This window comes from Patagioenas fasciata, chromosome 1 (genome assembly GCF_037038585.1).
Source record: "Patagioenas fasciata isolate bPatFas1 chromosome 1, bPatFas1.hap1, whole genome shotgun sequence".
NCBI lineage: Eukaryota > Metazoa > Chordata > Aves > Columbiformes > Columbidae > Patagioenas > Patagioenas fasciata.
The window spans coordinates 186415029-186439253 of NC_092520.1; the positions used below are offsets into that span (position 1 = coordinate 186415029).

Consider the following 24225-nt stretch of genomic DNA (forward strand, 5'->3'; position numbering starts at 1 on the left):
ATTTTTGACAAGTTGATACTTTTACCGAGTTTCAGATCCCTGCCTGCATCTTGCAGCACACAGAGCATGATATTTTGGGAATTTTAGAGTACTCCGTAGTATATTTTTTCAGTAAAGATGCATCTGAGTGGCACTTCTGTCTGAAGATGTGAATAGGTCACAGTGTTTATGTAAAGTTTAATGCAAATATGTCTTATTGAATTCTTCACTTTGACAGGATAGTTAAACCCAGTTTTAATGAAGCTGAACAAATTTAATGAATTGGAAAACTGGATTAAAGGAAGAGAACACTGAGACAGGGATTAAGAAAAAACTCAAAGAACTCTTAAGATTTTAGATAATGGAAAAAGCAAGATCCTATCAACTGTTTATTAAACTTTTTCTGATGTTTCCTTTTTCACTGATCATCTTCCCCTTATGTTTAAAGATACATCTTATACTGGAAGAAGCGGTTTGCAGAACAGCCCGTCACAGACTTTTGTAGTGTGATAAGAACAAATTCAGAAGCTCCATTAGGTAAGTACGCTGCTTGTTTACTCTCTGTTGGCCAGATCATGTGATAATTTCTGGCATATATTGCTGCTTTAATCAGCCAGGTGTGAAGTAATCTGACACTAGAAAACCACAGAAGTGATATTTAACTCTTAACTACGTATTTAAACTTACCTTCCCCAAGGACTGCAACATGTGCTTCAGCACTGTGCTAAGGGAAGATGAGTTCAATAGATGCTTAAACGCGCTGCCAAATCAGGGCCACTTGCAAATCGAGGCCTAGAATCAGTGCTGTTTTCATTGTGGCTGGCGAAGCTTCGGTACCCACTGCAAGAATAATTGGAGACTGTCCTTCCAGAAATGTGGAGATACATCCCCAGAGAGCTGTCTTTTCCAACTTCACACCATCTACCACCCCCACTGATGCTGCTACCTCTTCCTGCACAGCAGGGCCACAGTCTCCCTTCCTTTCCTCCACCACACTGCTTACTGCTCCAAGAGTATTAGGAGGCAATATCTTCATAGTGGGGTTACAAAAACTGCCATTTTTTGGGCTCTAACGCAAGACCAAAGACCACACTTCACAGTTCTCCTGCGCTGGCACAGTGAGACATTCCATCACTGGGACAGTGATGACTGTGCAAACAAAGTGTTTTTCTCAGAAGTAGCTGATGTATTTATTTGGCTTCCCCTTTTCTAACAGAAAGATATAATTTACCTAAAAGCAGATAAGAGAACATTAGGGCTTTCCTGCATCTTTTATTCTCTGTAGAGAGCTTTAAAAAAGGAAGAAATGCATGCAGCCAGTGTCAGAGATAGGTGGAAGGTGAAAACTGAATAAAAAATGGATGAAAATAAATTGTTTTAATTATTCAAATTAATTTTAAGAAAAAAAACAGTCCTAGAAAACATGAAAATCACTCCAAAGACCATAATTTCTCTCACATTTTTATGTTTTTGTTTTGCTTGAAAATTGCAAATCAAGCCCCTAAATGCCAGAGCATGCTAGAATTATAAACTATCAATAGCCCTTCCAAAGGACAATGAGAATACTTTGTTATTTGTTTGTTAACAAACCTGGGGTTTTTTTAAATGGCTAGCTCCTTCAAATTCCGTAGCTCTTAAACCAGGGGGAGTTGTCTTCACGTGGGCTTCTGTTTTAAAAGATGGGAAAGGCTGAAATATAGCAAGTTCAATATTGTAAAAGACTTAATAATAGTCACTTCAGTTCACCAACCATATGACACTTTGATTAATAAATGAGTTAATTTCAAATGAAAAATATTTCTGTGTCTCCGTATTTGCTTTCATGCTGAGTAATTTTAATGTAATTCATTTTAATAAGATTTGTTTTATTAATAAATTGGATATGAACATAAACAGTAAAAAAGTTAGTAAACATAAAATGTGGGTAAAACACATAATTAGAATGTAAATTAGGCAAGTCTCAATGTGTGTTGCCGAACAGTTGTGGTGCATATCTGCAGGTAGAACAAGATCTGATGGTAAAAGGTGATGTGATCGGTCAGGGTAAGGGTAGAGTATATCGTATCACAGAATCACAGAACAGTTTGGGTTGGAAGTGACCTCTAAAGGTCATTTAGTCCAACCCCCTGCAATGAGCAGGGACATCTTCACCTAGATCAGGTTGCTCAGAGCCCTGCCCAGCCTGGCCTGGAATGTCTCCAGGGATGGGGCATCTACCACCTCTCTGGGCAACCTGGGCCAGTGATCGCCACCCTCATTGTAAAAAAATTCTTCCTCATTTCTAGTCTGAATCTCCCCTCCTTTACTGTAAAACCATTACCCTTTGTCTTATCGTAACAGGACCTGCTAAGAAGTCTGTGCCCAGATAACTACTGAAAACTGCCAGTTACTTAGGGAAATAACGGAAAATCCCACATGCAAGATAAAATTAAAGGTGTTTTCATGTTTTTTTGATGCTGACTTCGTACTGTAACCAACATAAATGATAAAAATTGCTTTATGACTCCAGAAGAACTATGATAAAAAATAATACATTTGGTAGTGGGAAAAACCTATGCAAGACTTTTGTCTTTGTACTGCAATATAAATGAGGTACAGCTCTTATAAATATTTATATATAAATATTTTAGCATGTTTAATTAAATCATGAAATTAAAATAACTGACTTTCATAGATTAAAAAATACATTTTCTTCTTAATGCATGCCAAAGGTTTAGCAAATTACATGCCAGTAATATTCAAAGCACCTGCAACTTCCCATCTCTTATCCACACTTCCTAATCTCTTAACAGAAGAACAGGACAATTATTTTCTTCTATGTGATGTTTTACCAGAAGACAGATTACTTAGAGAACAGCTTCAGCAAAAGAGACTGGTAAGAAATTACTGTTTTTTCATTTTTTGAGGTAAACAGTTCTGTAGTGTAATATATGGTAACTTAGTGGGCACTTTAAAGTGAAAGTATTTTTTGCTAGACTGCAAAATTCTGATTTTTTTATATATTTTTTAAGCTCATTTCCCTACCTGCTGTGCAAACATACACAAACTCATTGTTTATAGATTTTTCCTTGGAATAAATCAACACGTTGCATGTCAGTGTTCCACAAGATTGAAAAATAGGCCCAGAGCACTGAAAAAGGCTGAGTGTGCTGAACATTTTTCTTCTTTGCAAGAATCTGCAATGCATTGACACACCGTCTTTTGCTTAATAATATACATGTAGCAGAATTAGCAAAATAAAACTCTGTGTGCGATACTGTGAGAAGGGAAGGTGATACGTACTTCAAAATCTTCAAACAAGTTGGTTTTTTTTGTCTTCACACTCTCTTGCTCAGATTTTATTAATTCACACTTGCATGCTCACAAGCACCACAGTGCACAAGCGGAGGAAGTCTGGCCAGTGTTGTTTCTCTGAGAAGCAAAGGGTGAGAAATGCCAGCTGTTGAGTCCTCTTGAACTGCTCTGGTTCTTCTTGCTTGGTGACAGCAACCTGTTACTTTGGACAGACCTCTCATATCTTTTCAGAGTGGTCAGTTCTGAGTGCGTGATCTTTCACATTAAACTCTTGCTGACTTCACCTTTCATGAGTCTTAGTCCATGTTGCTGACCACTGGGCGTTTTAGTTGTTGTTTTGCTTTGTTTTCTTGTTTGAAATGTACATATTTAGTCTGGTTTTCCTGTTGGGCTAATTAAAAAGTGAGTGTTATGGGATACATAGCAGCCTTGTTCTCAGTCTGCTTGTGTTAGGATGCAGGGTCTTCTGCTGACAAGTTGTCTGTACTGTGAGGTGTTAGAGTGCAGGCCTTTTGATCTTGACATAAACATGTTCATCAGTTTGCTACTGGCAGGTCTGCCCTGGAAATTGTCAATACAGGCCTCTTAAACCTTTGTTACGCTGTTTCTTCTGGTACCTTACCTGGTTGGTAAGGTGCCAACCTTATGTTTCTGTTACATGTCTGTACGTACACAGCATGCAACTGAAGACACCTTAAATTATAAGCATTCAGAATGAAGGAGATGCTTTGAAAATCCAAACTATAGTCCCCAGGAAAATTGGGATTGGCAGGCAAAATCCATTTGGTTCAAGTACCCTGTGAGTGTTTTTCAGTTTGCTGGCTACAGTAATGTTCTGCAGCTCAAGGCACGCGACTAATGAATCCCCAGAACCTGTGGAGTATGCATCAGTCTTATACAGCTCTCCATAGGATCCCAGTTCCTACAAAGGCGAATTGTGGTAGTTCTGCTACTGATGATTTCCTATGGAGGTGAAGTTGCCTCATCTGAAATCTTCATTCCTGTGTAGGTCCATTGGATTTGCTTGGACTGAGAAAAAAACAGCTGATGCACTCATGCCTAGCTGCTTCACTTACGATTCATTGTGAGGAAAACCATCCTGGATCAGTAAAAAGCTTTGTCTGGATCAGTATCTTATCCTTGCCAGCAACAAAATGTCTATGGTATTTGCTCTCTTCTGACCTTGATTCTTTCTCAAAATGTTCTTCTAGTCTCCAGCAATTGGCAGCTCAAGAATTTCTTAATTCAGCAACATTATATCTATATTTATTAACATAATAGATTTTTCTTTCATGAACCTTCAATTCTGAACTCGCATAAACTTCCAGTATCCAGAGGTCGCTGCAGCACTTAGTCGCACAGCTTAACTGTTTGGCCTTTTTGAACCTGTCACCTCACACCTGGCTGTTTTTTATATTAGAAGAGGTGGTGGACAATTCATCCTTTATCTTATCCAAACCATTCATGATTTGTCTACCTTACATTATTAGAGAATCATAGAATGGTTTGAGTTGGAAGGGGTCTTAAAGATCATCTAGTTCCAACCCCCCTGCTGTTTTGTCTTTCATTAGTCTTGTGCTGCAGTGCACCCTCACAGCAAAGAAGACCAAGAGCATCCATGGCTGCGTTAGGAAAAGCATTGCCAGCAGGGTGAGGGAGGTGATCCTTCCACTCTACTCAGCATTGGTGAGACACATCTGGAGTGCTGGATCCAGTGCTGGGTTCCCCAGTACGAGAAAGATACAGGCATACTTGAGCAAGTCCAACACAGAGTCACAAAGACCGTCAAAGGCCTGGAACATCTTTCGTAGAAGAAAAGGCTGATAGAGCTGAGACTGTTAAGCCTGGAAGAGAAGGCTCAGGGGTGATCTTCTCAATGTGTATAAATACAACACTTTTTTCCTGTGAGGGTGGTCAAACACTAGAACAGGTTGCCTGCAGAGGTTATAGAATCTCCATCTGTGGAGATACTCAAAACACAACTGTACACAGCCTTGGGCCACCAGGTGTAAGTGACCCTGCTTGAGCAGGAGGGTTGAGCTAACTGATCACAAAAGGTCTTTTGCAAGCTGAATGATTTAGTGATTCAAGTTTAAGAATGCTGTCTGTTTGATGCTTCTTCAATGTACGTCATCGTTGCACTCCTTTTTACCTTTTCTAGTTTCCTGTAATGCTTTTGATGTTATGAAAGACATCTTGAACATTGTATATGGGCATGCTGTGCCATAATGATGTTTGTTTCCCAAGCTTATATCATGTTGTTCGTGGCTTAGAGGAAGGAAGGAGGATCGTGACTGAGCACAGAGCCAATGTTTCCATGGAACTGCCTATTGTAATGATACCTCCTGGCTGCTACACATTGGGCTCTACTTTTTCTTTTTATAAGGGGCATTTGTTTCTGGTTTTGTGGTGTTTTGGGCTATGCAGTCCTATTCCAACTAGGTCTTATCTCCACTGCCAGTGTCAGGGGAGTGCAGAATCTGTTGGCATATGAGCTGTCTCACCTGATCCTCAAATAGATGTTTCCTCAAATTCAAAAAAGAGTGCAGGATTTAGCCCAGCACAAGTGCTGATTATCAGAGCAAGTTAGAAAAGAAAGAGGTATGCCTTCTTATTTTGTTATGAAAGCCTTTTCTGTTAACACTGTTTTAAATATCAGAATTGTATCTTCAGTTTTTACGGAAGGATTTTGTGATATCAAGTGGCAGCTGAAGTTGGGGCTGATGGAGACACTGCTTTAGTTACAGCAATGAAGTCTGTTTAGTTTTTCATTTCCTTTTGCTGCAATCTGAGTGTTGACTTGCAAGTTAAATAGTTATTTTGCTTTGCAAAGTCTTTTACCTTCAGACAAGTCCAGCAATTAAGAGTGAGCTGGCAAATGGGCTCATGGGACTTGTGCAGAATAAAGACCAGAACTATACAACTTCTGGTGATTTTTCTGCAGCCTTTGAATCCTAACTGCTGTCTCCAACAGCAAGCCCAAACAAGGACAAATGTTGTCTTTAAAATGTGCTAGCTGAACCATTTCATTTTGTAGTTTTGAAACTCCAGTTTAGGACTATTTCAGGCTGCATTGCAGCAGGGGAGCGAGCCAAGGTGGATGTCATGCAGAGACATTACAGTGACTGTGATGTATTGAGAGAGGCCAAGGAATGAGCCTGAACTAGGTTAGAGAGCACAGCTTGCTGAAATAGCTCACAAGGCTGCGTAGCGCAGAATAGATAGAGTCTTTTGGAAAAACACAGTCTGGACAAAGAATTTGTAGCTGTGAAGCAGTACCAGGCAAGGAAGTCCTGGCAGCAAATCTCGAGACGCTAGGAGGGGCAGTGTTAGTATAAGCCAATTGGACTTATCTCTAAGCTTTTTCTAAAAAAGGTTAAAAAAACCCACCAATTTTTTTGAAAAGACACACTTCCTATCATGGCACTGACCTTGTCTTATGTCATGTTTACAGGTGTTCTCTTGTGATGTGACTGGTAGTTTTAGGTGAGGACACTAGTCTTCCTCCCAATAAATAGACTCTGACAAGGAGCTTTCACCAAAACTGTAAGAGGGACTGAGCTATACCATCTTCCCAGGATGAGCTGTTTGTGTGATCCCCAGTTTGTCACAAGCTTAAGCTGAGACATGGTTCAAGAAGTTGAAGCTATGCACTGGAAGGGATCTTGACTCTAGCCCAATTTAGCATAATGCAGCATCAGAGGCGCTTACAGAGTAGCTAATAATGTCAGCATGTTAATACTTATATCTGAAATTCTATAAGTCGTTCTTTGCCTTTGTTTGGTATATAATTGCTTCTCAAGGACTCTGGAATCTTGCTTATCCTCCTTTGGTTTTTGAAGACTTTTCACACTAACGGTCAGAAATAATTTTATCTAATTCCATAATGACTCTTGGGTAAATTGTCAGATTTGGATACGTATAAGGTCCAATTTTAACCCTTTCTTACCATTTTCTGTTCTCAGTTTTTTATTTTTTTTGTTTTAAATGCATTTCATTAATGGTTGTGACGTAATTAACCTTTCCTGCAAAGACGGAAGCCCCAAATATTGCAGGCATTCCTCTTTTGTCTGTGTTTGGTCTCTTCCTGCATTAAGTAATGAATCTCTGCTTTTCTTTGCTGTTTATTTCTAATATATTTGTGAGTGAGGGGAGGTGTGGTTTTGGTCTTTGTACTCATTCCGTCTGCTTAGGATCTGTGGTTCAGAAGATTGTCCAGCTGGTTCTCCTTACATCTTTTCTCCCTCACCATCACCATTTTCTTCCCAACTTCCTGTTTTTCCAGTTGGTCACAATTTTTATTTCTCACTGAGTTTTTGGTTGCTGTCCTTTCAAACCTAGTCTGAAGTCTCCCCACTTAGCTGAGAAACTGATGTCCTCCTCTTTGTCAGGGGGTTCATTGGTAGCTGTTGTTTCTCCAGCCATATGATTATATTCTTAAATCCTCCCTATTTTGTCACTGTTTCCATAGCTATATATTCCTCTCCAGGAGATGTTGATCTACACCTGTGCCTTGAACTTAACCAGAAAGAGTGAGGAAAATGCTAACCTGCTCCTTTTCTTACTTCATTCTTGTTCACAACTTTTTGTGGTAATGTCTTATCAAGAGTATCTGGTAAAAAGTAAGGAATGCCCAGCTGGGTGATAAGCCTGTACCAAATGAAGTGGAGTACTCTCAATTTCATCTCCAGACAGGCAGCATCTCTTTGAAGATAGTAGATTGCTGCCTCATTGCTTTCCTCTTTTTTCTGTCCCAAAAGTGAGTCTTTAGTGCCATCATCCTTCAGTCCTTAGTGTCTAGTCTTTGACACGCTAGTCTGTCTGTCTAGCCAGTGGGGCTCTGTTTGTGACATTCCTGAACCAAGTAAGAATTTTCACATTCACTAGGTGAGAGGGAAAAACGCACACAGTAGTAAGCAAACACATGTGTTGGATGGTGTGACAGCTGGCTTCAAAAGTGTTGAGAGCGTTCTCCAGACTGGATGTCCTATCCTGACAATTTTGTTATATTCCCATGCGTGTTACCGCTAAACTGTTTCCTGAAGGGCTTCTCCAGCAGACATCTCTGATAATATAAAAGGCACTCTTCTTGAAATAACATTGGAAGGGACATGATAATGATTACAAAATTGGAAGATTATTTTCTTCTGTACTCAAGAGGCAAGAGAGTACTGTTTGAAGAGGGAGAACTGAAAACAGTGATCAGTGAAGAGAGAAGCTGAATACAAAAGTTAGGAGACAAGCTATTGACATACAGCTAAGATTGCAGGTCTTTAGAGAGATGTCAAGCTTCTGATATCATGATTCTTCGTAAATATTTTTCCTATTTAGCAGCTACAAGCATGATGAAAAGCTCATCAGCCAATCTTGGAGGAAACTGTAGGCACAAAACCAAATGTAATTCTCTTGCTCCAAGAGTAGTTTATCCTAATGGTATATATAATTGTCAAAGAATGTGCTTGGCAAGTTTTTAGAGACTGTAATGTATCTCAAGTGTCACCAGTTCAGGTCTTTAATTCAATGTACTGTGCTGGTTTGGTTTTTTGCCAGTAAAGTGTATAAGCAGCTTCTTGTTGTGATCTGTCAGCATGATTTTTTGTTTTGTTTTGTTTTTTTGTTTTCAAACCAGAATCTGTTTCACTTGCTTCCTTTGGCTCCAGCAATAGCTAATTTATGTGAGCACTCAGCAGGGAAATGTAACACTTGTTTAAATTGGAAGAAACAGCAACTAAAGATACACATTGTCTGTTTGAGAGATCACCTTGGAGAACTTAATAGAATATGTATTGTTATTGTGAAGTGTCTATCTTATATTATTTAGATGCAAATTCTAAGGCACACACTCTGATTTTAGTAGTATTAATGAGCCTGTTACCGTAACAAAAAAATGTGCCCTGTGATCGTGCACTCTTCACAACAGTGTGGCTGAGTGCTCAGATGTTTGTGTCCGTCACACTGTAACATTGATGAAATTTCCTCTTCAAAAGAACATCTTTAGGGAAACTACATCCACAGAGGATATAGCACCATTCATAAAAAGCTTTCATTGGAACTTCTCTTAACTGATCATTTGTGTAACATGCTGTCTTTGAAGTCTCTTGCCTAGATGGGATGAGAAAGGAGGACCAGAAGTGGCAAGCCAGATAGCAACAAACTACAGTATGTTCTTGCCCCAATCCAGCCTAGTACTGAAATAAAGTTGAGACTACTTGTATGCTTAAGGGTTTGGATGAGAAACTTTGGACTTTGCCTTGTCGGGGCTTATGGCAGTAATGTTGGCTGGCTGGCTGGTTGGTTGGTTGGTTGGTTGGTTGGTTGGGTTGGGTTTTTTGTGGTCCTGAATATCTTAAAAAATAAGATATATACGGCTGTTAGCTCAGTTTTAGAGAGTCCAGTCCTCCAGTGCACAAATGGGTTCCTGGACTGAGGAATGATAAATTCAGGTGTCACTGCCTGATCTTGTCCCAAACTGCAGTGTAATCTGCTCCTGTCTTGGAGCTAGAGAAGTACTTTCTGCCTTCATTTCTTATGTATCACAAGTGCTGTGATTATAAAAAGACAGAGTTTGGAGAAAGAAGTAATACATTTTTGTTGGACCAACTGATGTAGTTGGAAAAAACAGGCAGAATTTTGACCACCAATTCCTTATTCAAGTTGGAAACAAAAGCAGCAAAATTTTTGCTCAGTACTGGTTGTGAATGGTTGTTCTATGTCAATGGTCCAAGACATGTATTTAAATAGCTGCATAAATTATTTATGAGGGCCTTGTTAGTAAAGGAGTTTATGATTTAAAAAAAGCAGTGGTCTGACAGTAATAAAGAAAGACAATTTACCACCTGGGATACAGTGTCAGTTGGAGAGAAGAGTATCAGGAATTACAATATCAAAAAAATCTAATGTGCCATAAAACCAACTGTCCTGAGTCCATAGCTTTTGGCATTTGAAGGAGTTAGTTTTCAGTCTTACCTTTTGAAGGCATTTTATTTGTCTTGAATGTTTCTTAAGCTATAGATCAGAGGCAAAGTAATTGTTTAGGGAAAAGTGCTTACTACCTGCAGGTATGCGTTTTTCATCTTTTGCTGATTATCAGTGTGAATTCTTGCTGATGCATTTCTTACAAAATGTTGCTTCTTAAGAGACGAACAGGCACATTTCTTTTCAGGGACTTTTTAAATTACCACCTCCTAAGAGAAAGTCTGAACTCTTCACAACCTCAAACTGAGCATTGTGAATGTGCAAGGCATTTTTTTAGACTCCAAATTACAAACTGTCATGCAAATCATCATATTTCTTTTGTGTTAGCAGTTTATTGTGTAGGTATATTTAAAGATGATCAACACTTCCACATCCTTACCATGAGTTTTGTTTTCTTAGGTAAAACACAGAATAGCTATTATTTTGTAATTTGTTCAGATTTCTATATGGTAGAACACCCATATAGTAGAAATTGTACAACTAAGAACTGTAGAAGGGTTTTGGTTTTTTTTCCAGACAGAAAAAAAGGGGAATAAGATTAAAACTAGATTTGATTTTATTGAATACATTAAGTACTCCGGCAAAGGAACTACATATTTCTTACCTGTAAGTATGGTCAATAATATCCAGCTTCTGTTTCCCATGTTTGAAGGTGATCAACCACTTATGTGCTATGGAATTTTCCTAAAGCTATTCCACAAGAGGCTGCTAACTGCCACAGTCATATCTACTGCTTATTTGAGCTAGACTGTCGAAAAATGTGCTTCCAAGAACTTGTCATCTAGTAGCACTTATTTTTGACAATGCCTGGTTGATCTCATCAGCTTCATATGGTTTGTGAGGACAAGCAGTTTATACTAAAAGCCTGTGTAATTCAAGTTCTACTTTATACCAGTGGGGATATCAGACTAAAAGCCTCTGTAATTTAAGTTATACTTTGTATCAATGGGGATATCTGTTCTGGCAATGGTTGTTTCACAACTAGTTTGACAATCTTCAGGCAAGTAATGAATTTCCTGGGGTGGGGATGAGGGGGTGAGCAGGAGGAGTAGAGCAAATAGCTGTCAGAACGACCCACAAAGGATGAAAAGAGATGGGGGTCAGGAATTATTCAACAAACTGTATCAATATTGTAAACTATTTTCCTGATATCAAGCTATAACATTTGATTCACTTACTTTTGTAGTGTTTTGCTTTAGCTTTTCTGTCTGTGCTCCATTCTTTTATCCATTATGGAAAAAGAAAAATAATATATGTATATTTTGTGGTCTGTTTACTTTTTCCTCAAGTGACTTTGCCCTCTCGTTCTCTGACACTTTGCTATGACACAGTATCCTAAAAGTTTTGGAATATATTCATGGTTTAAATGTTTTTAGATTTTTTTTGTCTTAGTGTCAACCATGAATTAATGCTAACAGCCCGAACAAATCCAACAGCTTGGAAACTGGTGCAAGTATTGAATTACTCGATTCCTACTGCATAACTTCAGTTTAAGCTTGGCTTTCTTTACCACCTGATGGTCTCCATTCGGAAAAATCTTGAAAGTTGGACGCAAGTTATTTTGAATGCTATTCTCCCTTCAGGGTCCCAGCAATGGAGCGGAGGTAGAAGGGTATTTGGGAGTGTCTGTAAAGAAGAAGAGCAAACCTTGTGCTTTTGCTGTACTTGACTTGAACCAGTGCTTACCAGTGCAAGTACCAGATTTGGTTCCTGGCTCAGAAAGCTCCCCCTAGCAATGAATGATGCCAACGCTTGATAAAAGAAGTGTCTACCTTGCAAAATATTATTTAAAGGCTGTTGAGTAAATTGATAAAGCAACAATTCCGGGCTAGTGAAAGCTTCCCAGCTGCCAAGTGTGCTGGTGTAGGAAAAAACGGGATGGGTGAGAGACCAGAGTGGGGAAGGGTACAGGGTGGGTACAGGTCAGTGGGGAGGATACCAGCTGCCTCTTCTTCCCCCTCAGGCATCACTGGGAGTAGCAACACAGCAGGGCTCCAGGCAGCCAAATCTTGCACAAATTCTTTTTTTCCCCCTCCTAGTAGAGTATATTTAGGGAGCTATGTTGGAATAATGTTAATGAGAGGGAGGGGGTTTTGAAACCCTTGGTATCCTAGTGTTTGAATTGTACATGGTATACTTTGATTTTCTTTAAGATTTTTTCTCTTGCATTTTGCAAAGTATATGACACACAGATGCCTTCAAGGTAAGCCAAACCGTGTCAGACATGCTGCTGAGCACGGAGAGGTGGCAGCTATGAGTACCAGAGAGAGCCCAGGTTCTCACAGCTGTGCTGTGGGGTGTTCACTGCCGCAGACAGATATCCATGCTTAATTGCATCTGTGCTGAAGGGCTCTCACAAGATGTGGTATGCTCCATTTATCTCTTTCAGGAGCCAGCCCTGAAAAATAGGAATTTATATTTCTGTTAGTTGACGTTTTGCATAATGCAGCAGGATGTGAGTGGATATGGCCTGGAATGTGAGTAGGCACTGCTGAGCATGACTCCAGCAGAAAATGTATACCTTTGTAGTACAAAAGCAAACAAAAAAGCCCCAGGATCTGCATTTTCAGAGTAATGGATTCTTAGCTGAAGTGCAACAGCTACAGCTCCCAAATTTCGTGGTTGAATGTGGGCCCTAGAATGCGCTATGTTGCAGCGCACTCGTCCCCCACAGTGGCCACCAGCCCTGTGCCACCTGTGACTCAGGTGTGACACATTCCTGCGCTCTCCAGCAGGCACCCTCTCATCCCACTGCCCCTCACTGGGTACGGCATGCTGCTCTTGTGGAAGAGAAACCAAGAGCACGTTTATTTGCCCAATATCAGCCTCCTGCCATCTCTCAGTGGGCATGGAGTTGTGGTGTACTAGACCCACACCAGCCCATCCATGCTGCAGGACACATTTGGGCCTGTAATGACAATAGCTCAATCCTTCCTCTTATTTATTTTGGGGGTCATTTGTTGTTGTTGTTATTTATTTACTTTTTTTCCCCCCCACTTTATTTTTCCTTTCTTTTTGTTTCTTTTCTGCCTTCTATGGAGCTTATCCAACAAGTGTAGCAGAGTGTGAATTTAGATGTAGAATATGGGCAAATTTGGGCCTTAATCCACACAAAAGAGTTACTAAAGACATAGGTGAGTAACAAAAAGCTCCACTGTTGCAGGCTCTAAGGAGATAAAGAGATTGAGAAAAATGGCCTAAGAAATTCAGTCCGGAAAATTCAGTCCAGAAAGCAGGCAGTAGCACCTCTGCATTGCACAGAAAATAAATCCCTTGCCAGTTATCAGTACTTAAAACATGAGCACAGGATAGTGTACTGCTGGGCTGAAAATACGCAGTTTTAATCCCAACAGTGATTCTTCCATGTCCCAAATGATTATGGCCTTTCCAACTGAAGTGTACAGCAACTCCACAATATAACTACGCTTCTGCTGTTAAAGCACCAGAGAAGATCACCTGCTGCATTATTTTGTTGTTGTTGGGAATATTATGTCAAGTGTTGTAAAGTATCTAGCCAAGCCTGTTGCTTTACATTAAACAGGACCAGTGGTAAAGGCAACCAGCTTCTCCTTTTCCCTGAGTTTAATATCTGCTATAGCTCCTTGCAGAAACTGCCAGGGACATCTTATCATGGGTCCTGTATTACGAAAAAGTCCTCTAGATTGCCTGCAGTTACCCATGTAAAACTGCATTTACCATTCCACTGGGTGTTATGTGGTTACCTGTAAACTTGCTCACTGATACCAGAGGTAAATCTGAACCATAAGTAGAAAGAGTAAACTGATATGTTGCATAGAGAATCATTTCAATAGCTGCATAAAATCTCACTGTGGATTGTATTATTATTTTTATTATTATTTCTTTCTGTGCACCTTGTGTAACATTAGGAGAATGTCACTGAAACTTGACTGGAGCATATACTGCCTTTGAAAAACCTGCAATTTTTATGAGAACCCACCCTCAAAAATAATAACATCGGGTTTGTGTCAGCAGCACCTTTTAATTTCTATGTTCCTTGTTACCAGTAAGGATAAAGAGGTATAATAAGCTTCTGTGATGGAATGATTCTATTTTTTAACTCTGTTTATTCTTCTAGAGAGAAATTCTAGAACAGCAACAACGAGAGAGATACGACACAAGTTTTCATAGTATGTGTATGTTCTGTGATCAAGAATTCACAGGAAACAGGTTTGTTTATTGACCTGTTAGCTTTTGGTTTATTTTTTTTTCATATCTGCTCAGCATCTTGCTTATGGTTTTAATGTCATTGAACCAGTTAGTGCCTAATGGTAGGATTCAAAAGATAGTATTAATCTTAAAGTATATTTTAAGTATTTCTTTTAACTGCAGTGCCATTTGAAATAGACCCTGTCCTACCTCTCAATCCTTTATTTATTCCAGTACAACTTCTTCTACTACACAGTAAGACAGAGTTGGGAAGTGAACCTTTAAAGAGAGACAGTTTTTCAGCAGTTGTTTTAGTGGCAAGTAGAGCTGTTCAAGCTGGTATGACTGTTTAAAAATATTTCTACCCAGGTACACATTTTCCTATTTAAGCCTTGCCAAACCAGTGTAAATTTGAAGACTGAATGAAAGAGAGAAGAGGAAAATTAGAGAATGGAGTACTTTGCAGTATCAGTCAAATGTGAGCAGGAATTATGTTCAAGTGCTTGCTGCAATGAAAATTTGTTTATACACAGTAAATCAGTTTCAGCTGGAGAGACTGAGTCATATCTCCGAATGTCTATTTGCATGGGTAGTTTTGGTACTCTGGAAAGGCAGAAGAACCTGAGGCCATGTCCCTGCAGGTCATCCCAATGTTTTGTGTGTCCCATGCTCTCTTTACTCCCTGATGTAGTGAAGTTCACATCATTCAGGCCCCAAGAACTTCATTCTCTGCTTATTCTTGGGTCTGACAGGTAGAATACATGGTTTGAAAATCATGCCAGGACTATGGCAAAAACAAAGCTTAGCAGTGTCAACACTTGGATATTTCTTCAGTCCCCAAAAGCAGAAGCTCAGGCATATAGAGATGTTGGACACCTAAGGAATTAACCAGTATATCTCTATTGGGAAAAGATCTTATTTGAACATCCATTATGTTTGTTTGTGCATGCTTTTGAGTGCTGTTTGTGGTGTTAGCACTGTGTGAAGCAATATTGATGCAAAAGCATATCACATCCAAGAAGTTCTGCTTTGTTAACCAGCATAGAGAAAATTGATAAATGGCTTTTTAGAATGTTTCTCAAGATGGTTGTTTAAAACATGCGATTACTTATTCAAGTGAATAAATGAGCTTTGCTAACAGTGAGGGTCAAAATAAACTATATTGTCATTTTCGTTTAAAGGATTATATTTCATTCGTGCAGATTAAGCAGTTGAAATGTTATTGAACATTCAGCAGAGCTGAAATTGAAAACTTCCTATTTCAATAAAGTTGCATTATTTTTTCTAGCAGTGGCAGCAGCACTATTATTTTTATTCAATGTTGACTTTTATGCGTTTTTGGAGCAATTTGTGTATTTTTATTCACTAATTGAATAATCCTCATATATATTCAAAAATATATAATGTTCTTTTCCAATATCTTTTGTAGATCTGTCCTTCTCAATCATATGGCCAGAGAACATGCTTTTAACATTGGGCTGCCAGATAACATTGTTAATTGCAATGAGTTTTTGGCTGTATTACAGGAGAAGCTGGACAAGTAAGTAGTTTGTTGTTTGGTTTTTTTTAATGGACTGAGGTCATATTTCTTTTAACCTTGGAAATAAGTTGGAGTAAAATAGTTCAACATTCATGGTTATTTAAGAGGAAACAAATAGAGAATGTAAGTTTATTGTGAGTCCTCTTAGAAGGCTTTTTGTTGACTTATTGAAAGCTAATTTGTAACAACTCATAGTATGTGTTTGCTGGAAAAATGGAGTGGCACGCAGTGATTCAGTTGTTGTGCATTGCTCAGCTTCTATTGACATCAATAATAGCACGTTTTTTTTTCTCATAGGCGTTAATGTTCTTCTTTCTCATCATAACAATCTTTTTGCTAGACATCCCTTTAAACACTGAATACAGAGTTCTTATGCCAATCTTCGTCTCTTTATAAATCAATAACGTGGGATGTTTGGTCTCTGCTGCTTACAGAGCACATCCCAAAGCAGAAGGGGAAAGCCAGTGTACATGTTGCTTCAGAAACACGTAAACCTGATATGGCTGAAGAAGTTAAAAAGGGAATTTGGGAGAAGAACATGGGTAGCAAAGAGCAAGAAACTCTCCATTTTGAGTTTCCTTTGCAAGTATTTAAGTGCCCTTTGTGAATTTCACAAATGGGACAATTTGAAGTATGCCACAAATAAAAATCGGGCTCTAGCAGCAAATGTATTTCTTTAAGAGTGAAACTGTAGCTTTAACAAGTTTATTAGATTTTAATACAATCTGTAATCAAAGACTATAGGAGAAATTTGCCAAAATCTTAGGCTTAGTTATGGAAAGCCAGAGGACACTGGGATGTGTGAAAATTGGGATATGGAAATTAGATTAAATATCCTTCCAAGTAAGTTTAGGATCCATTGGTTTATACATATGGGGGGAAAAAAAAAAAAGAGAGATTCAAGGGATAGCAAAGGCAACGGTGCTCTCTAATTTAGTCTTTGGCCTGACAAAGAATGCAGAGACACAAGGGATACAGGTTAACTTCTTCCAGAAATGAAGATGTATTAAGAATGCCTTTTATATCATCATTGGTGTTGCCTAATGCACTCAGTTACCTTGCTGACTGATAAACTGCAGCTTTACTATTAATATTTATTAGTAGGAGCTACTAATAGTTTATATGGAGGTTTCTCAAAGCCAGTCTTCTCTGTAGTTAAATACACATGCTGAAATTGCTTCCAAAGCAGTGAAAGGCCATTCCTGCTACTGCTGAGAATAGACTTGATAGCTATGCTGGTAGAATAGTACCTGAAAATATTATTAAGAAGAGGAAAATCTTGTTTCAGGAAAACAGCATGACTACATTGTGTATGCTGAGGGAAAGCATTGCATACTTTTCCTGGGAAGGCCTTTCCCAAGTAGAGCAAACACTTTGCTCTCGGCAGGTGGAGGAAAGCAGATATTGAAATTCATAGACGTATTCTGCCATCGGACCTGTGATTCACCAACAAGGCAATATTTAGATTTTGAGGCTGCAAGGAGAACTCCAAGCATCTTTAACAGTAGGCTTAAATGTTACAACAGTTCTTGGAAGGCAAAAAGATACTGAGAAACCAGAATTGCTACTCCACACATGGGAATCCAGATGCACCTTTGCAGAAACAGTGTGAGCGTTTTCAGGGTGTAGGTACAGACCTTCTAGGCCCAATATTAATGGGTTTTGTGGGGGCAAATGCTTGTGTAAGAAAATAATTTTCTTATGTGACATCTGTATCTTAAAACCTGGGGAAATCACAGAAGGGACTGAACCAGACACTTAAAATTCCTTCTGACTATACAATGAAACATGCTTTCATCTGTGAGTAAAGAAAAATAAAGGTGACCATTTGAATTCACACCCACCACATTTTTTTAATGATCTGTGTTTGTTGTGTCTTAAAGTGCTGTCATTCTTCCCTCCTATCAATTTGGTTTTCCTGCTAGCCAGCATTTCCAATGCAAAGATATAATGCCACAGTTAGAAAGTTTTTATTTCACAAGAAATTGTTTTCCAGGGTTTTCCCCATCCCCCTGCGGGGTTAATTTTTCAAACAGCCCAAGAAACTATCTCCATCTTGGTAGAATATGTAAGCCACCACTTACAAGAAAAATCTTTTAGCGCTTTGGCTAACTAGAGGCTCAAGACCTACATCCATGAAACAAAAATGTTCTTGTAAGCTCAGAGCTCTACTACGTCTCTGCCGGAAAAAAAATGACCATCATCTGTTTCAGGGAGAATCGCCCATTTAGGCTGAAATGCAGATTACTGTCCTCATAGTCCACTGTCTCAGTCAAGTGATTTGACTTACTGCTTTATAGGCTCAGTTTTCAGGTGTCAGTTGATACAAGAGTAGAGAGAACAATTATTTTATAATACTCATAATAGAGAATTGGATACAGCGTGTATACTTCTGTTTTGTTTGAATTGCTCTGGAAGATGCACTGTGGTAAAACTCTCATTTGTGAATGAATGTTTTCACTTTCTCGAGTAATGTGTGTATATACATAATAATTCATGTCTATGTATGTATATATATGTGTATACACATATGTATGTATATAGGCATATACGTTAATATATATGTTCACACATATGACAATAATTATACATTCACGTGTGTGTGTGTGTCTATTTATGGATTTATTTACTAAATTTGATTTCATGGGATTTCAAAACTCATTGATCACCCTGGCAAAGTTTCATTTAGCCTCCCTGTTGAGTTAAAAGTGTAAAACTTCCTGTTTAACTAATTTAGATTGTTTTTAAAGATATGTAGCACATGCAGAGTTCAGGGTTTTTCACTCTAAATTACAAATAAACAGTTACTGATGAATTGGATGCCAGGATAACTGCATGCTGAGTTAAGAGTTCACATGTTGACCAATTAGCGTCCTTCCCATGCCCTGGTTGGACAATTTTGGGTAATCAGACTTTTCTCCCACTTTGCATGTGGGGCAAACAATAAACTTTTTATTATCTATATTTTTATTTTATGTTGTTTTTATCATCTCTGCGTTTCGTTGACTCTGCTGTGATCTTGTACTTTTTTTTTTCAAATAAACTTTCTTTTTCATTTGGCTGGCTCTCACATGCTTAGAATTAATCTTACTGTATATATGTCCAGCTTAGCTAAGGATATTGTCTTTACTATTTTCATTTTAACATGTTGACCTGTTTACCTTTTTATTCTAGTTTACAGTGTTTATACTGTGAAAAAGTCTTCAGAGACAAAAACACACTTAAAGATCACATGAGAAAGAAGCAGCATCGCAGAATAAATGCCAAAAACAAAGAATATGACAAATTTTATATAATTAACTACTTGGTAAGTGTTTCTATGAATAATTAGTAAATTCACTAAAGAAATACAGACAATATCGTGTTAGAAGTGAGTAATTCCAAACCAGCAATTTTGACAGAGGTCAAAAATCGAGTGAAGGACTCTTTAGAAATATGCTCATTTATGGTATGGTATTCTGGGTAATTGTTAAACTAAGGAATAGTAAACATCTGTTGTTGAGAATTGATTTTGAGAGATGCAAGAATGCAGCTTGAAGAGACACTAATCATCATGTCATTAGTGCTCAGTCTCTGCTTTAATAACCAGACAGGAAAATGAGATAGAGTAATGAAGTAAATTGAAGTCTAACTTGAATGCTATTGGCGCTGAGCTTGTTTTCAACAAACCTTAAGCTGGAAGTGCTCTTCAGAGTATAAATGAAATGCAAAGAGGAGGAAAATGAAAGATACATAGATGAAAGAAAGTGTTCGTTTTTAGCCTTCGGGTAGGTGTATGTTGCTAGGTATTAAATTTTTTTTATCTCAGACCTTCGAGTGTGCATGTGTGTGTAACAGATTTTCACTTGCTGTCTTGAACTCATGCATATAGGAGCTGCTTCAAAAGCTGCTACATTCTGTTCCAGAAATAACTCTATTACACCTGAGCTAGTCTTTGTACCTTCTACATGTGTTAATACCCAGCTTATAAATAGGCATCTGTTTTACCTACTCTTTCCCTTTAATTTCTCTCACTGGATTTTACTCTAATACTGAGAACAAAAATTGTATGTTTAATGTTCTGCCAAGTCCCTTCTAACCAAGATGGAGTGAATTCCCTCTGTGATCCTGTATACTTTCAATGTTCTGAGGCCTGTGTTTACTTTTATATATATTCAAATATCACTGCTTTAAAAATCTGACCTACACTTGCTGCACAGTGAGGAAAAAGTTGTCAAGTTCTGCAGCATGGCTGTTCTCAGCTCCTCAACAGGACCGAACGTTCACTTCTTCGTTGCAAGTTAACAGACTTAAATTTAACATTGTAATTGTTTTAAGTGATTTTAATAGTTTTTTTCTTCTCTGCTAGTCTTGCAGGTAATCTTATGTTTTCAGAACTTGGCATCCTCTTTAAATTGCCTTCTGTCTCCAATTTGTGTTCAGATTTAAATCTGTCCTAGCTTTGATCAGGAAATTGAGCTAGATGACTGTCCAGCAGCACAGAGAACCATGTGATACTGGGAGGGAGGTCATAACATCATTACAGGCACAGTGGCTGTGTGATGTTAGTAAGCAGAATGTGCCAAAATAAATATAAGAGCAAGACTAATATTCATATACTTTGTGCATGCTGTCTGCTGAGAATGAGCTGTGGCCTGTGTGCTTCCTGAACCACATCCAAACGTTGTCTGGGTGGTGCTGCTGGCGTGGCCACGGAACATGCAAACTGTTAAACAGTGTGGCTGATCACAGAGCACTGCTCACGTCAGGGCCTTGGTCCTCTTTAGTTATTGCTGGTATTCTGTGCAGCACTTTGCAGAGTGACCTCTTATGCTAGCCTGAACCAATTCAGGTATTGATCACTTAGCAGCATCACTTAGAGGTGCATTTTTCATGTCCTTGTCATTACAGAGGATGGTAAACGTGGTTCAAATAAGATATGTCAAGCCACCAAAATGTTTAAAATTGGGCAGAGGGGTCTTCATGTGCAAGGTTTGTACGAGTGTGATGCCAGTGCTTCTTCTGGGACATACTTTGAATGATCACAGTTCTTTGCCTGGCTCTGTGTGCTCTGCTACAGCCATCTTTTCTTTCCACAGATTTTCAGTTGCCTTCTACTACACTTTACCCAGTGGACTGTTCCTATTCTGTCTCGCTGCTCCTTCAAACTGTTGCTATATCAGAATTTCTGACATTTCTTCCTCTAAAGAAAGGATTTTTTTTGGAATAAAGAATTAAAAAACAGACTGAAAACTCTGTCTGAAACACTTACACAATAGTTCACTATAAGATGTTGATGTAGAGATTTTGATTCCTCTCCCCCAGCACTTCACAATTTACTAGAAGACATTTTTTAAAAGTATGTTACCAAGCTTTGCCAACTTCTCATTGAGTTTTAAAGACCTGTGCTTTGCATTGCTCTAAATGTAAAGGGGAATTATACAATTTCACAGACGCAGACATGGATTAGGTATTTTATCTGAAATTACATATGTACTGTTTCAAAATTTACTACCGAATTCATCTTGACCTAAAGATGTAGGCATACAATTTATCTATTTTTTGTAGGTTTTCACAAAAAAGTTTGAATTTTGAGACTATAACAAAGATCTTTCTATGCCAGTTTGATAATTTGTTTTCGTCATAAAGAAACTATAAAACTATGTAGGTCTCTGATGATCAACATCAATATTATTACAGTTTTATCCACCTTGCTTTTAGGATATACACCATAAAGCTTTTCTATCGGCAACTGGATCTTAAGCTATTTAATTGGATAGTTCTTTAGTACAACCATCTTACAGACATTATTGTCCTTTTTTTAATAATTTTCTGTTACGTATTATCTTCAGCAAGCACTGCGTAAAATAGTCATATTTAACTGGAACTAGCAGTTGCCTTTATTCTGGGCTTTTGTACTGAGAGGTTTTAATGGCTTTTTGTTCAGAAGTCCTGAGAGTGTCTGCTGAATGGCCTCATGATCTTCTGGCCAGTTCTTACTGGTGTTTTAAGCTGATGGCAGAGCTCCCATTGATTTCATTTAGAGCTGCAGCCTTGTCTTCCTGCTTCCTTTCCCTCCATTCTGCTTTTGGCCTCACTTATGTTTTTAGCACAGTTGTATGAATCAGTTTTCATAATACAAGTTACATTTTATGTCTGTGTTTTGGTAGTTCGCTCCCCTTAATTTCTGATTTGGCATCACAGTGAGTAATATAAGGGCAAATTCCTTTGTAAATATTTAAGTAGTCTGAGACTTTCTATGTCTTCTGTCATGACCTACAAGCTGCTTTGATTTGTCTACCCCCATGTTATTGACATGTTCTGTTGCTCACAGGTTAGTGTTCAGGTGAGAGTATTACCAGATGATCTTTAGTAGAAGTGGAAGCTATTTTTGTCATGTGCATGTATAATAGATTTCCTTCAAAAGCAAGTATCAAAAATTTTATTAATAGATAGTCACATTGAATTAGAGTGGGAGCTTTGCAATTATAGCTTGAAAGGCAGTGGGGTCACTTCCCCAGTGGATTTGGAGGTTTTTTGTCAATATTGTGTAAGCATGGAAGATGATACCAGTCCTATTTGGAAAGGCTAAAAGTATGAATTGAAAAAGACCAACTGACAGTAGAAAGTAAAGAACTTAGCAACAAAGCATTCAAGGTATATATGTAGGTTAGCTTATTTTTCTTTTTTTCCAAATAAAACTTCCAACCTAATTTTCTTGTTTCTGTGCCTGTGTTAGCCTGTGGCCCCATGACTCGCCTTGCACAAAGAGCCAGGTGAAAATGGAGAGGGAAGCACTTTGTGGTGCCTGCTGGAGGCCATGAGAGAACAGAGGACGGTATTAAAACCCAAGGAACTGAGGCGGACCCAGGCTGACAGGGCCCCTTCTGTGTTCACCTGGCTGTTACCAGCAGCACTTCAAGTACAGAGTATCCTTTGTAGGAAGCACAGATGTTTATTTTCAAATCAGCTAATAGCACATATCTGTAGTAATGTAACATCACTAATATGAATGCGCTTATGACTAAGCTAGATGGCTGAAAATGGTACCTGTTACTTACTAGAAAACTTGTTTCATAAAGCCTTTACATTTCCTCAAAGAGAAAAAGATGTTTTTTTCCTTACTGCCAAGCCCTATATAATTGTTATTATCTGTTGGAGGCTGGGGGAGAATGTAAGAGAAACCCTTCATCATTTGGTGATAACTCAAGACTTAATGAAGTCCTCCACGTGAGGGAACAGTCCATATTGAAATTCATCCAATATCTATTAACTAATAAGACCATCTCTTCCGTGTGATAAAGCATCTTGAGTTCTGCAGCAACATAAAACAAATCAGATGATCTCAGTAAGGCAGGTGAGAAGGGCAAAGGAGATTTGCAGTGGAAAGCAGCATCTGTTTGGAGTTTCTGAGCCACATAGGCCTGGAAGACTATTTGCCTGTAGTTCAGTAACTGCTCTTGTGGGAAAACTGCTTGAGATAGCAGCTGCTGTTTCTAGTTTCTCCCATCTCAGCACTTCTCAAGTTGGGATGTGTTGCCTCAGTGAAGCACACAGATCTTCTCCCTATAGAATCTTTAAAACCGCACTCAAGTTGAGAAGATAAATTGTCAGTGAGGCAATTCATCTCTGTGCATTTAGATTTCATTTTGGAAGAAGAAGTAATCAAACCACACACATTTGCATGCTCTCCTCACTTTTCTATAGGATCTTCCCCTCTGAGGTACACAGCAAGTATTTAAAAAAAAAGTTGGTTTTCCTTGAATATACAGCAAGGCCTGCAGGTTTTTTAATTATGCATTTTTTACTGTGTGAACTATTAACAATATCAAGTCTGGTTTTTTCTCTGTTTTTGTTAAGAATGTCTTGGGAATCTCTAGAGATGATTGCTGGGAGTTCTTGCATCTCACATGAAAGAACAAGGGAATTTGAATACTTAACAAAGACACCCTTGGTCCCAGATGCCTATCAAGCTATAGAACTGAAAAAATGTTTTTAAAAAAACTGGAACTTGTTTCAAAGAACTCTTTCCCACCCAATTGCTCAGCTTCAGTCTCTTGGCACTTTCTTCACAGTGTGATGTTATCCTGGTTATCCATTCACCATGCAATTTTCCAGTAACAGAAGATCTGATTAGCTTTTGCCTTTTCCCTTTTTTTTCTCCTCTGAATATAAATAGATGAGGGAAACAGACCCCTCTTGCAAGATCCTTCTCTGCCTTCTTCACAGAAACACCATAAAGAAAGAGCAAGCAATAACAAAGCTTGTGCGTCATTTTCACCTTTAATTAA

General features: G+C 38.5%; 1 protein-coding gene across 1 annotated transcript in view; it reads left to right on the forward strand.

The window, feature by feature from the left end:
- Positions 1 to 24225, forward strand: part of ZNF277 (zinc finger protein 277) — a 54222-nt gene that overhangs the window by 24323 nt on the left and 5674 nt on the right. Inside the window, exons 3-7 of the mRNA XM_065836800.2 lie at positions 428 to 516; positions 2772 to 2854; positions 14345 to 14436; positions 15845 to 15955; positions 19130 to 19262. Of these exons, the coding sequence (XP_065692872.1) occupies positions 428 to 516; positions 2772 to 2854; positions 14345 to 14436; positions 15845 to 15955; positions 19130 to 19262 (508 nt within the window). The remainder of the gene's footprint in view (positions 1 to 427; positions 517 to 2771; positions 2855 to 14344; positions 14437 to 15844; positions 15956 to 19129; positions 19263 to 24225) is intronic.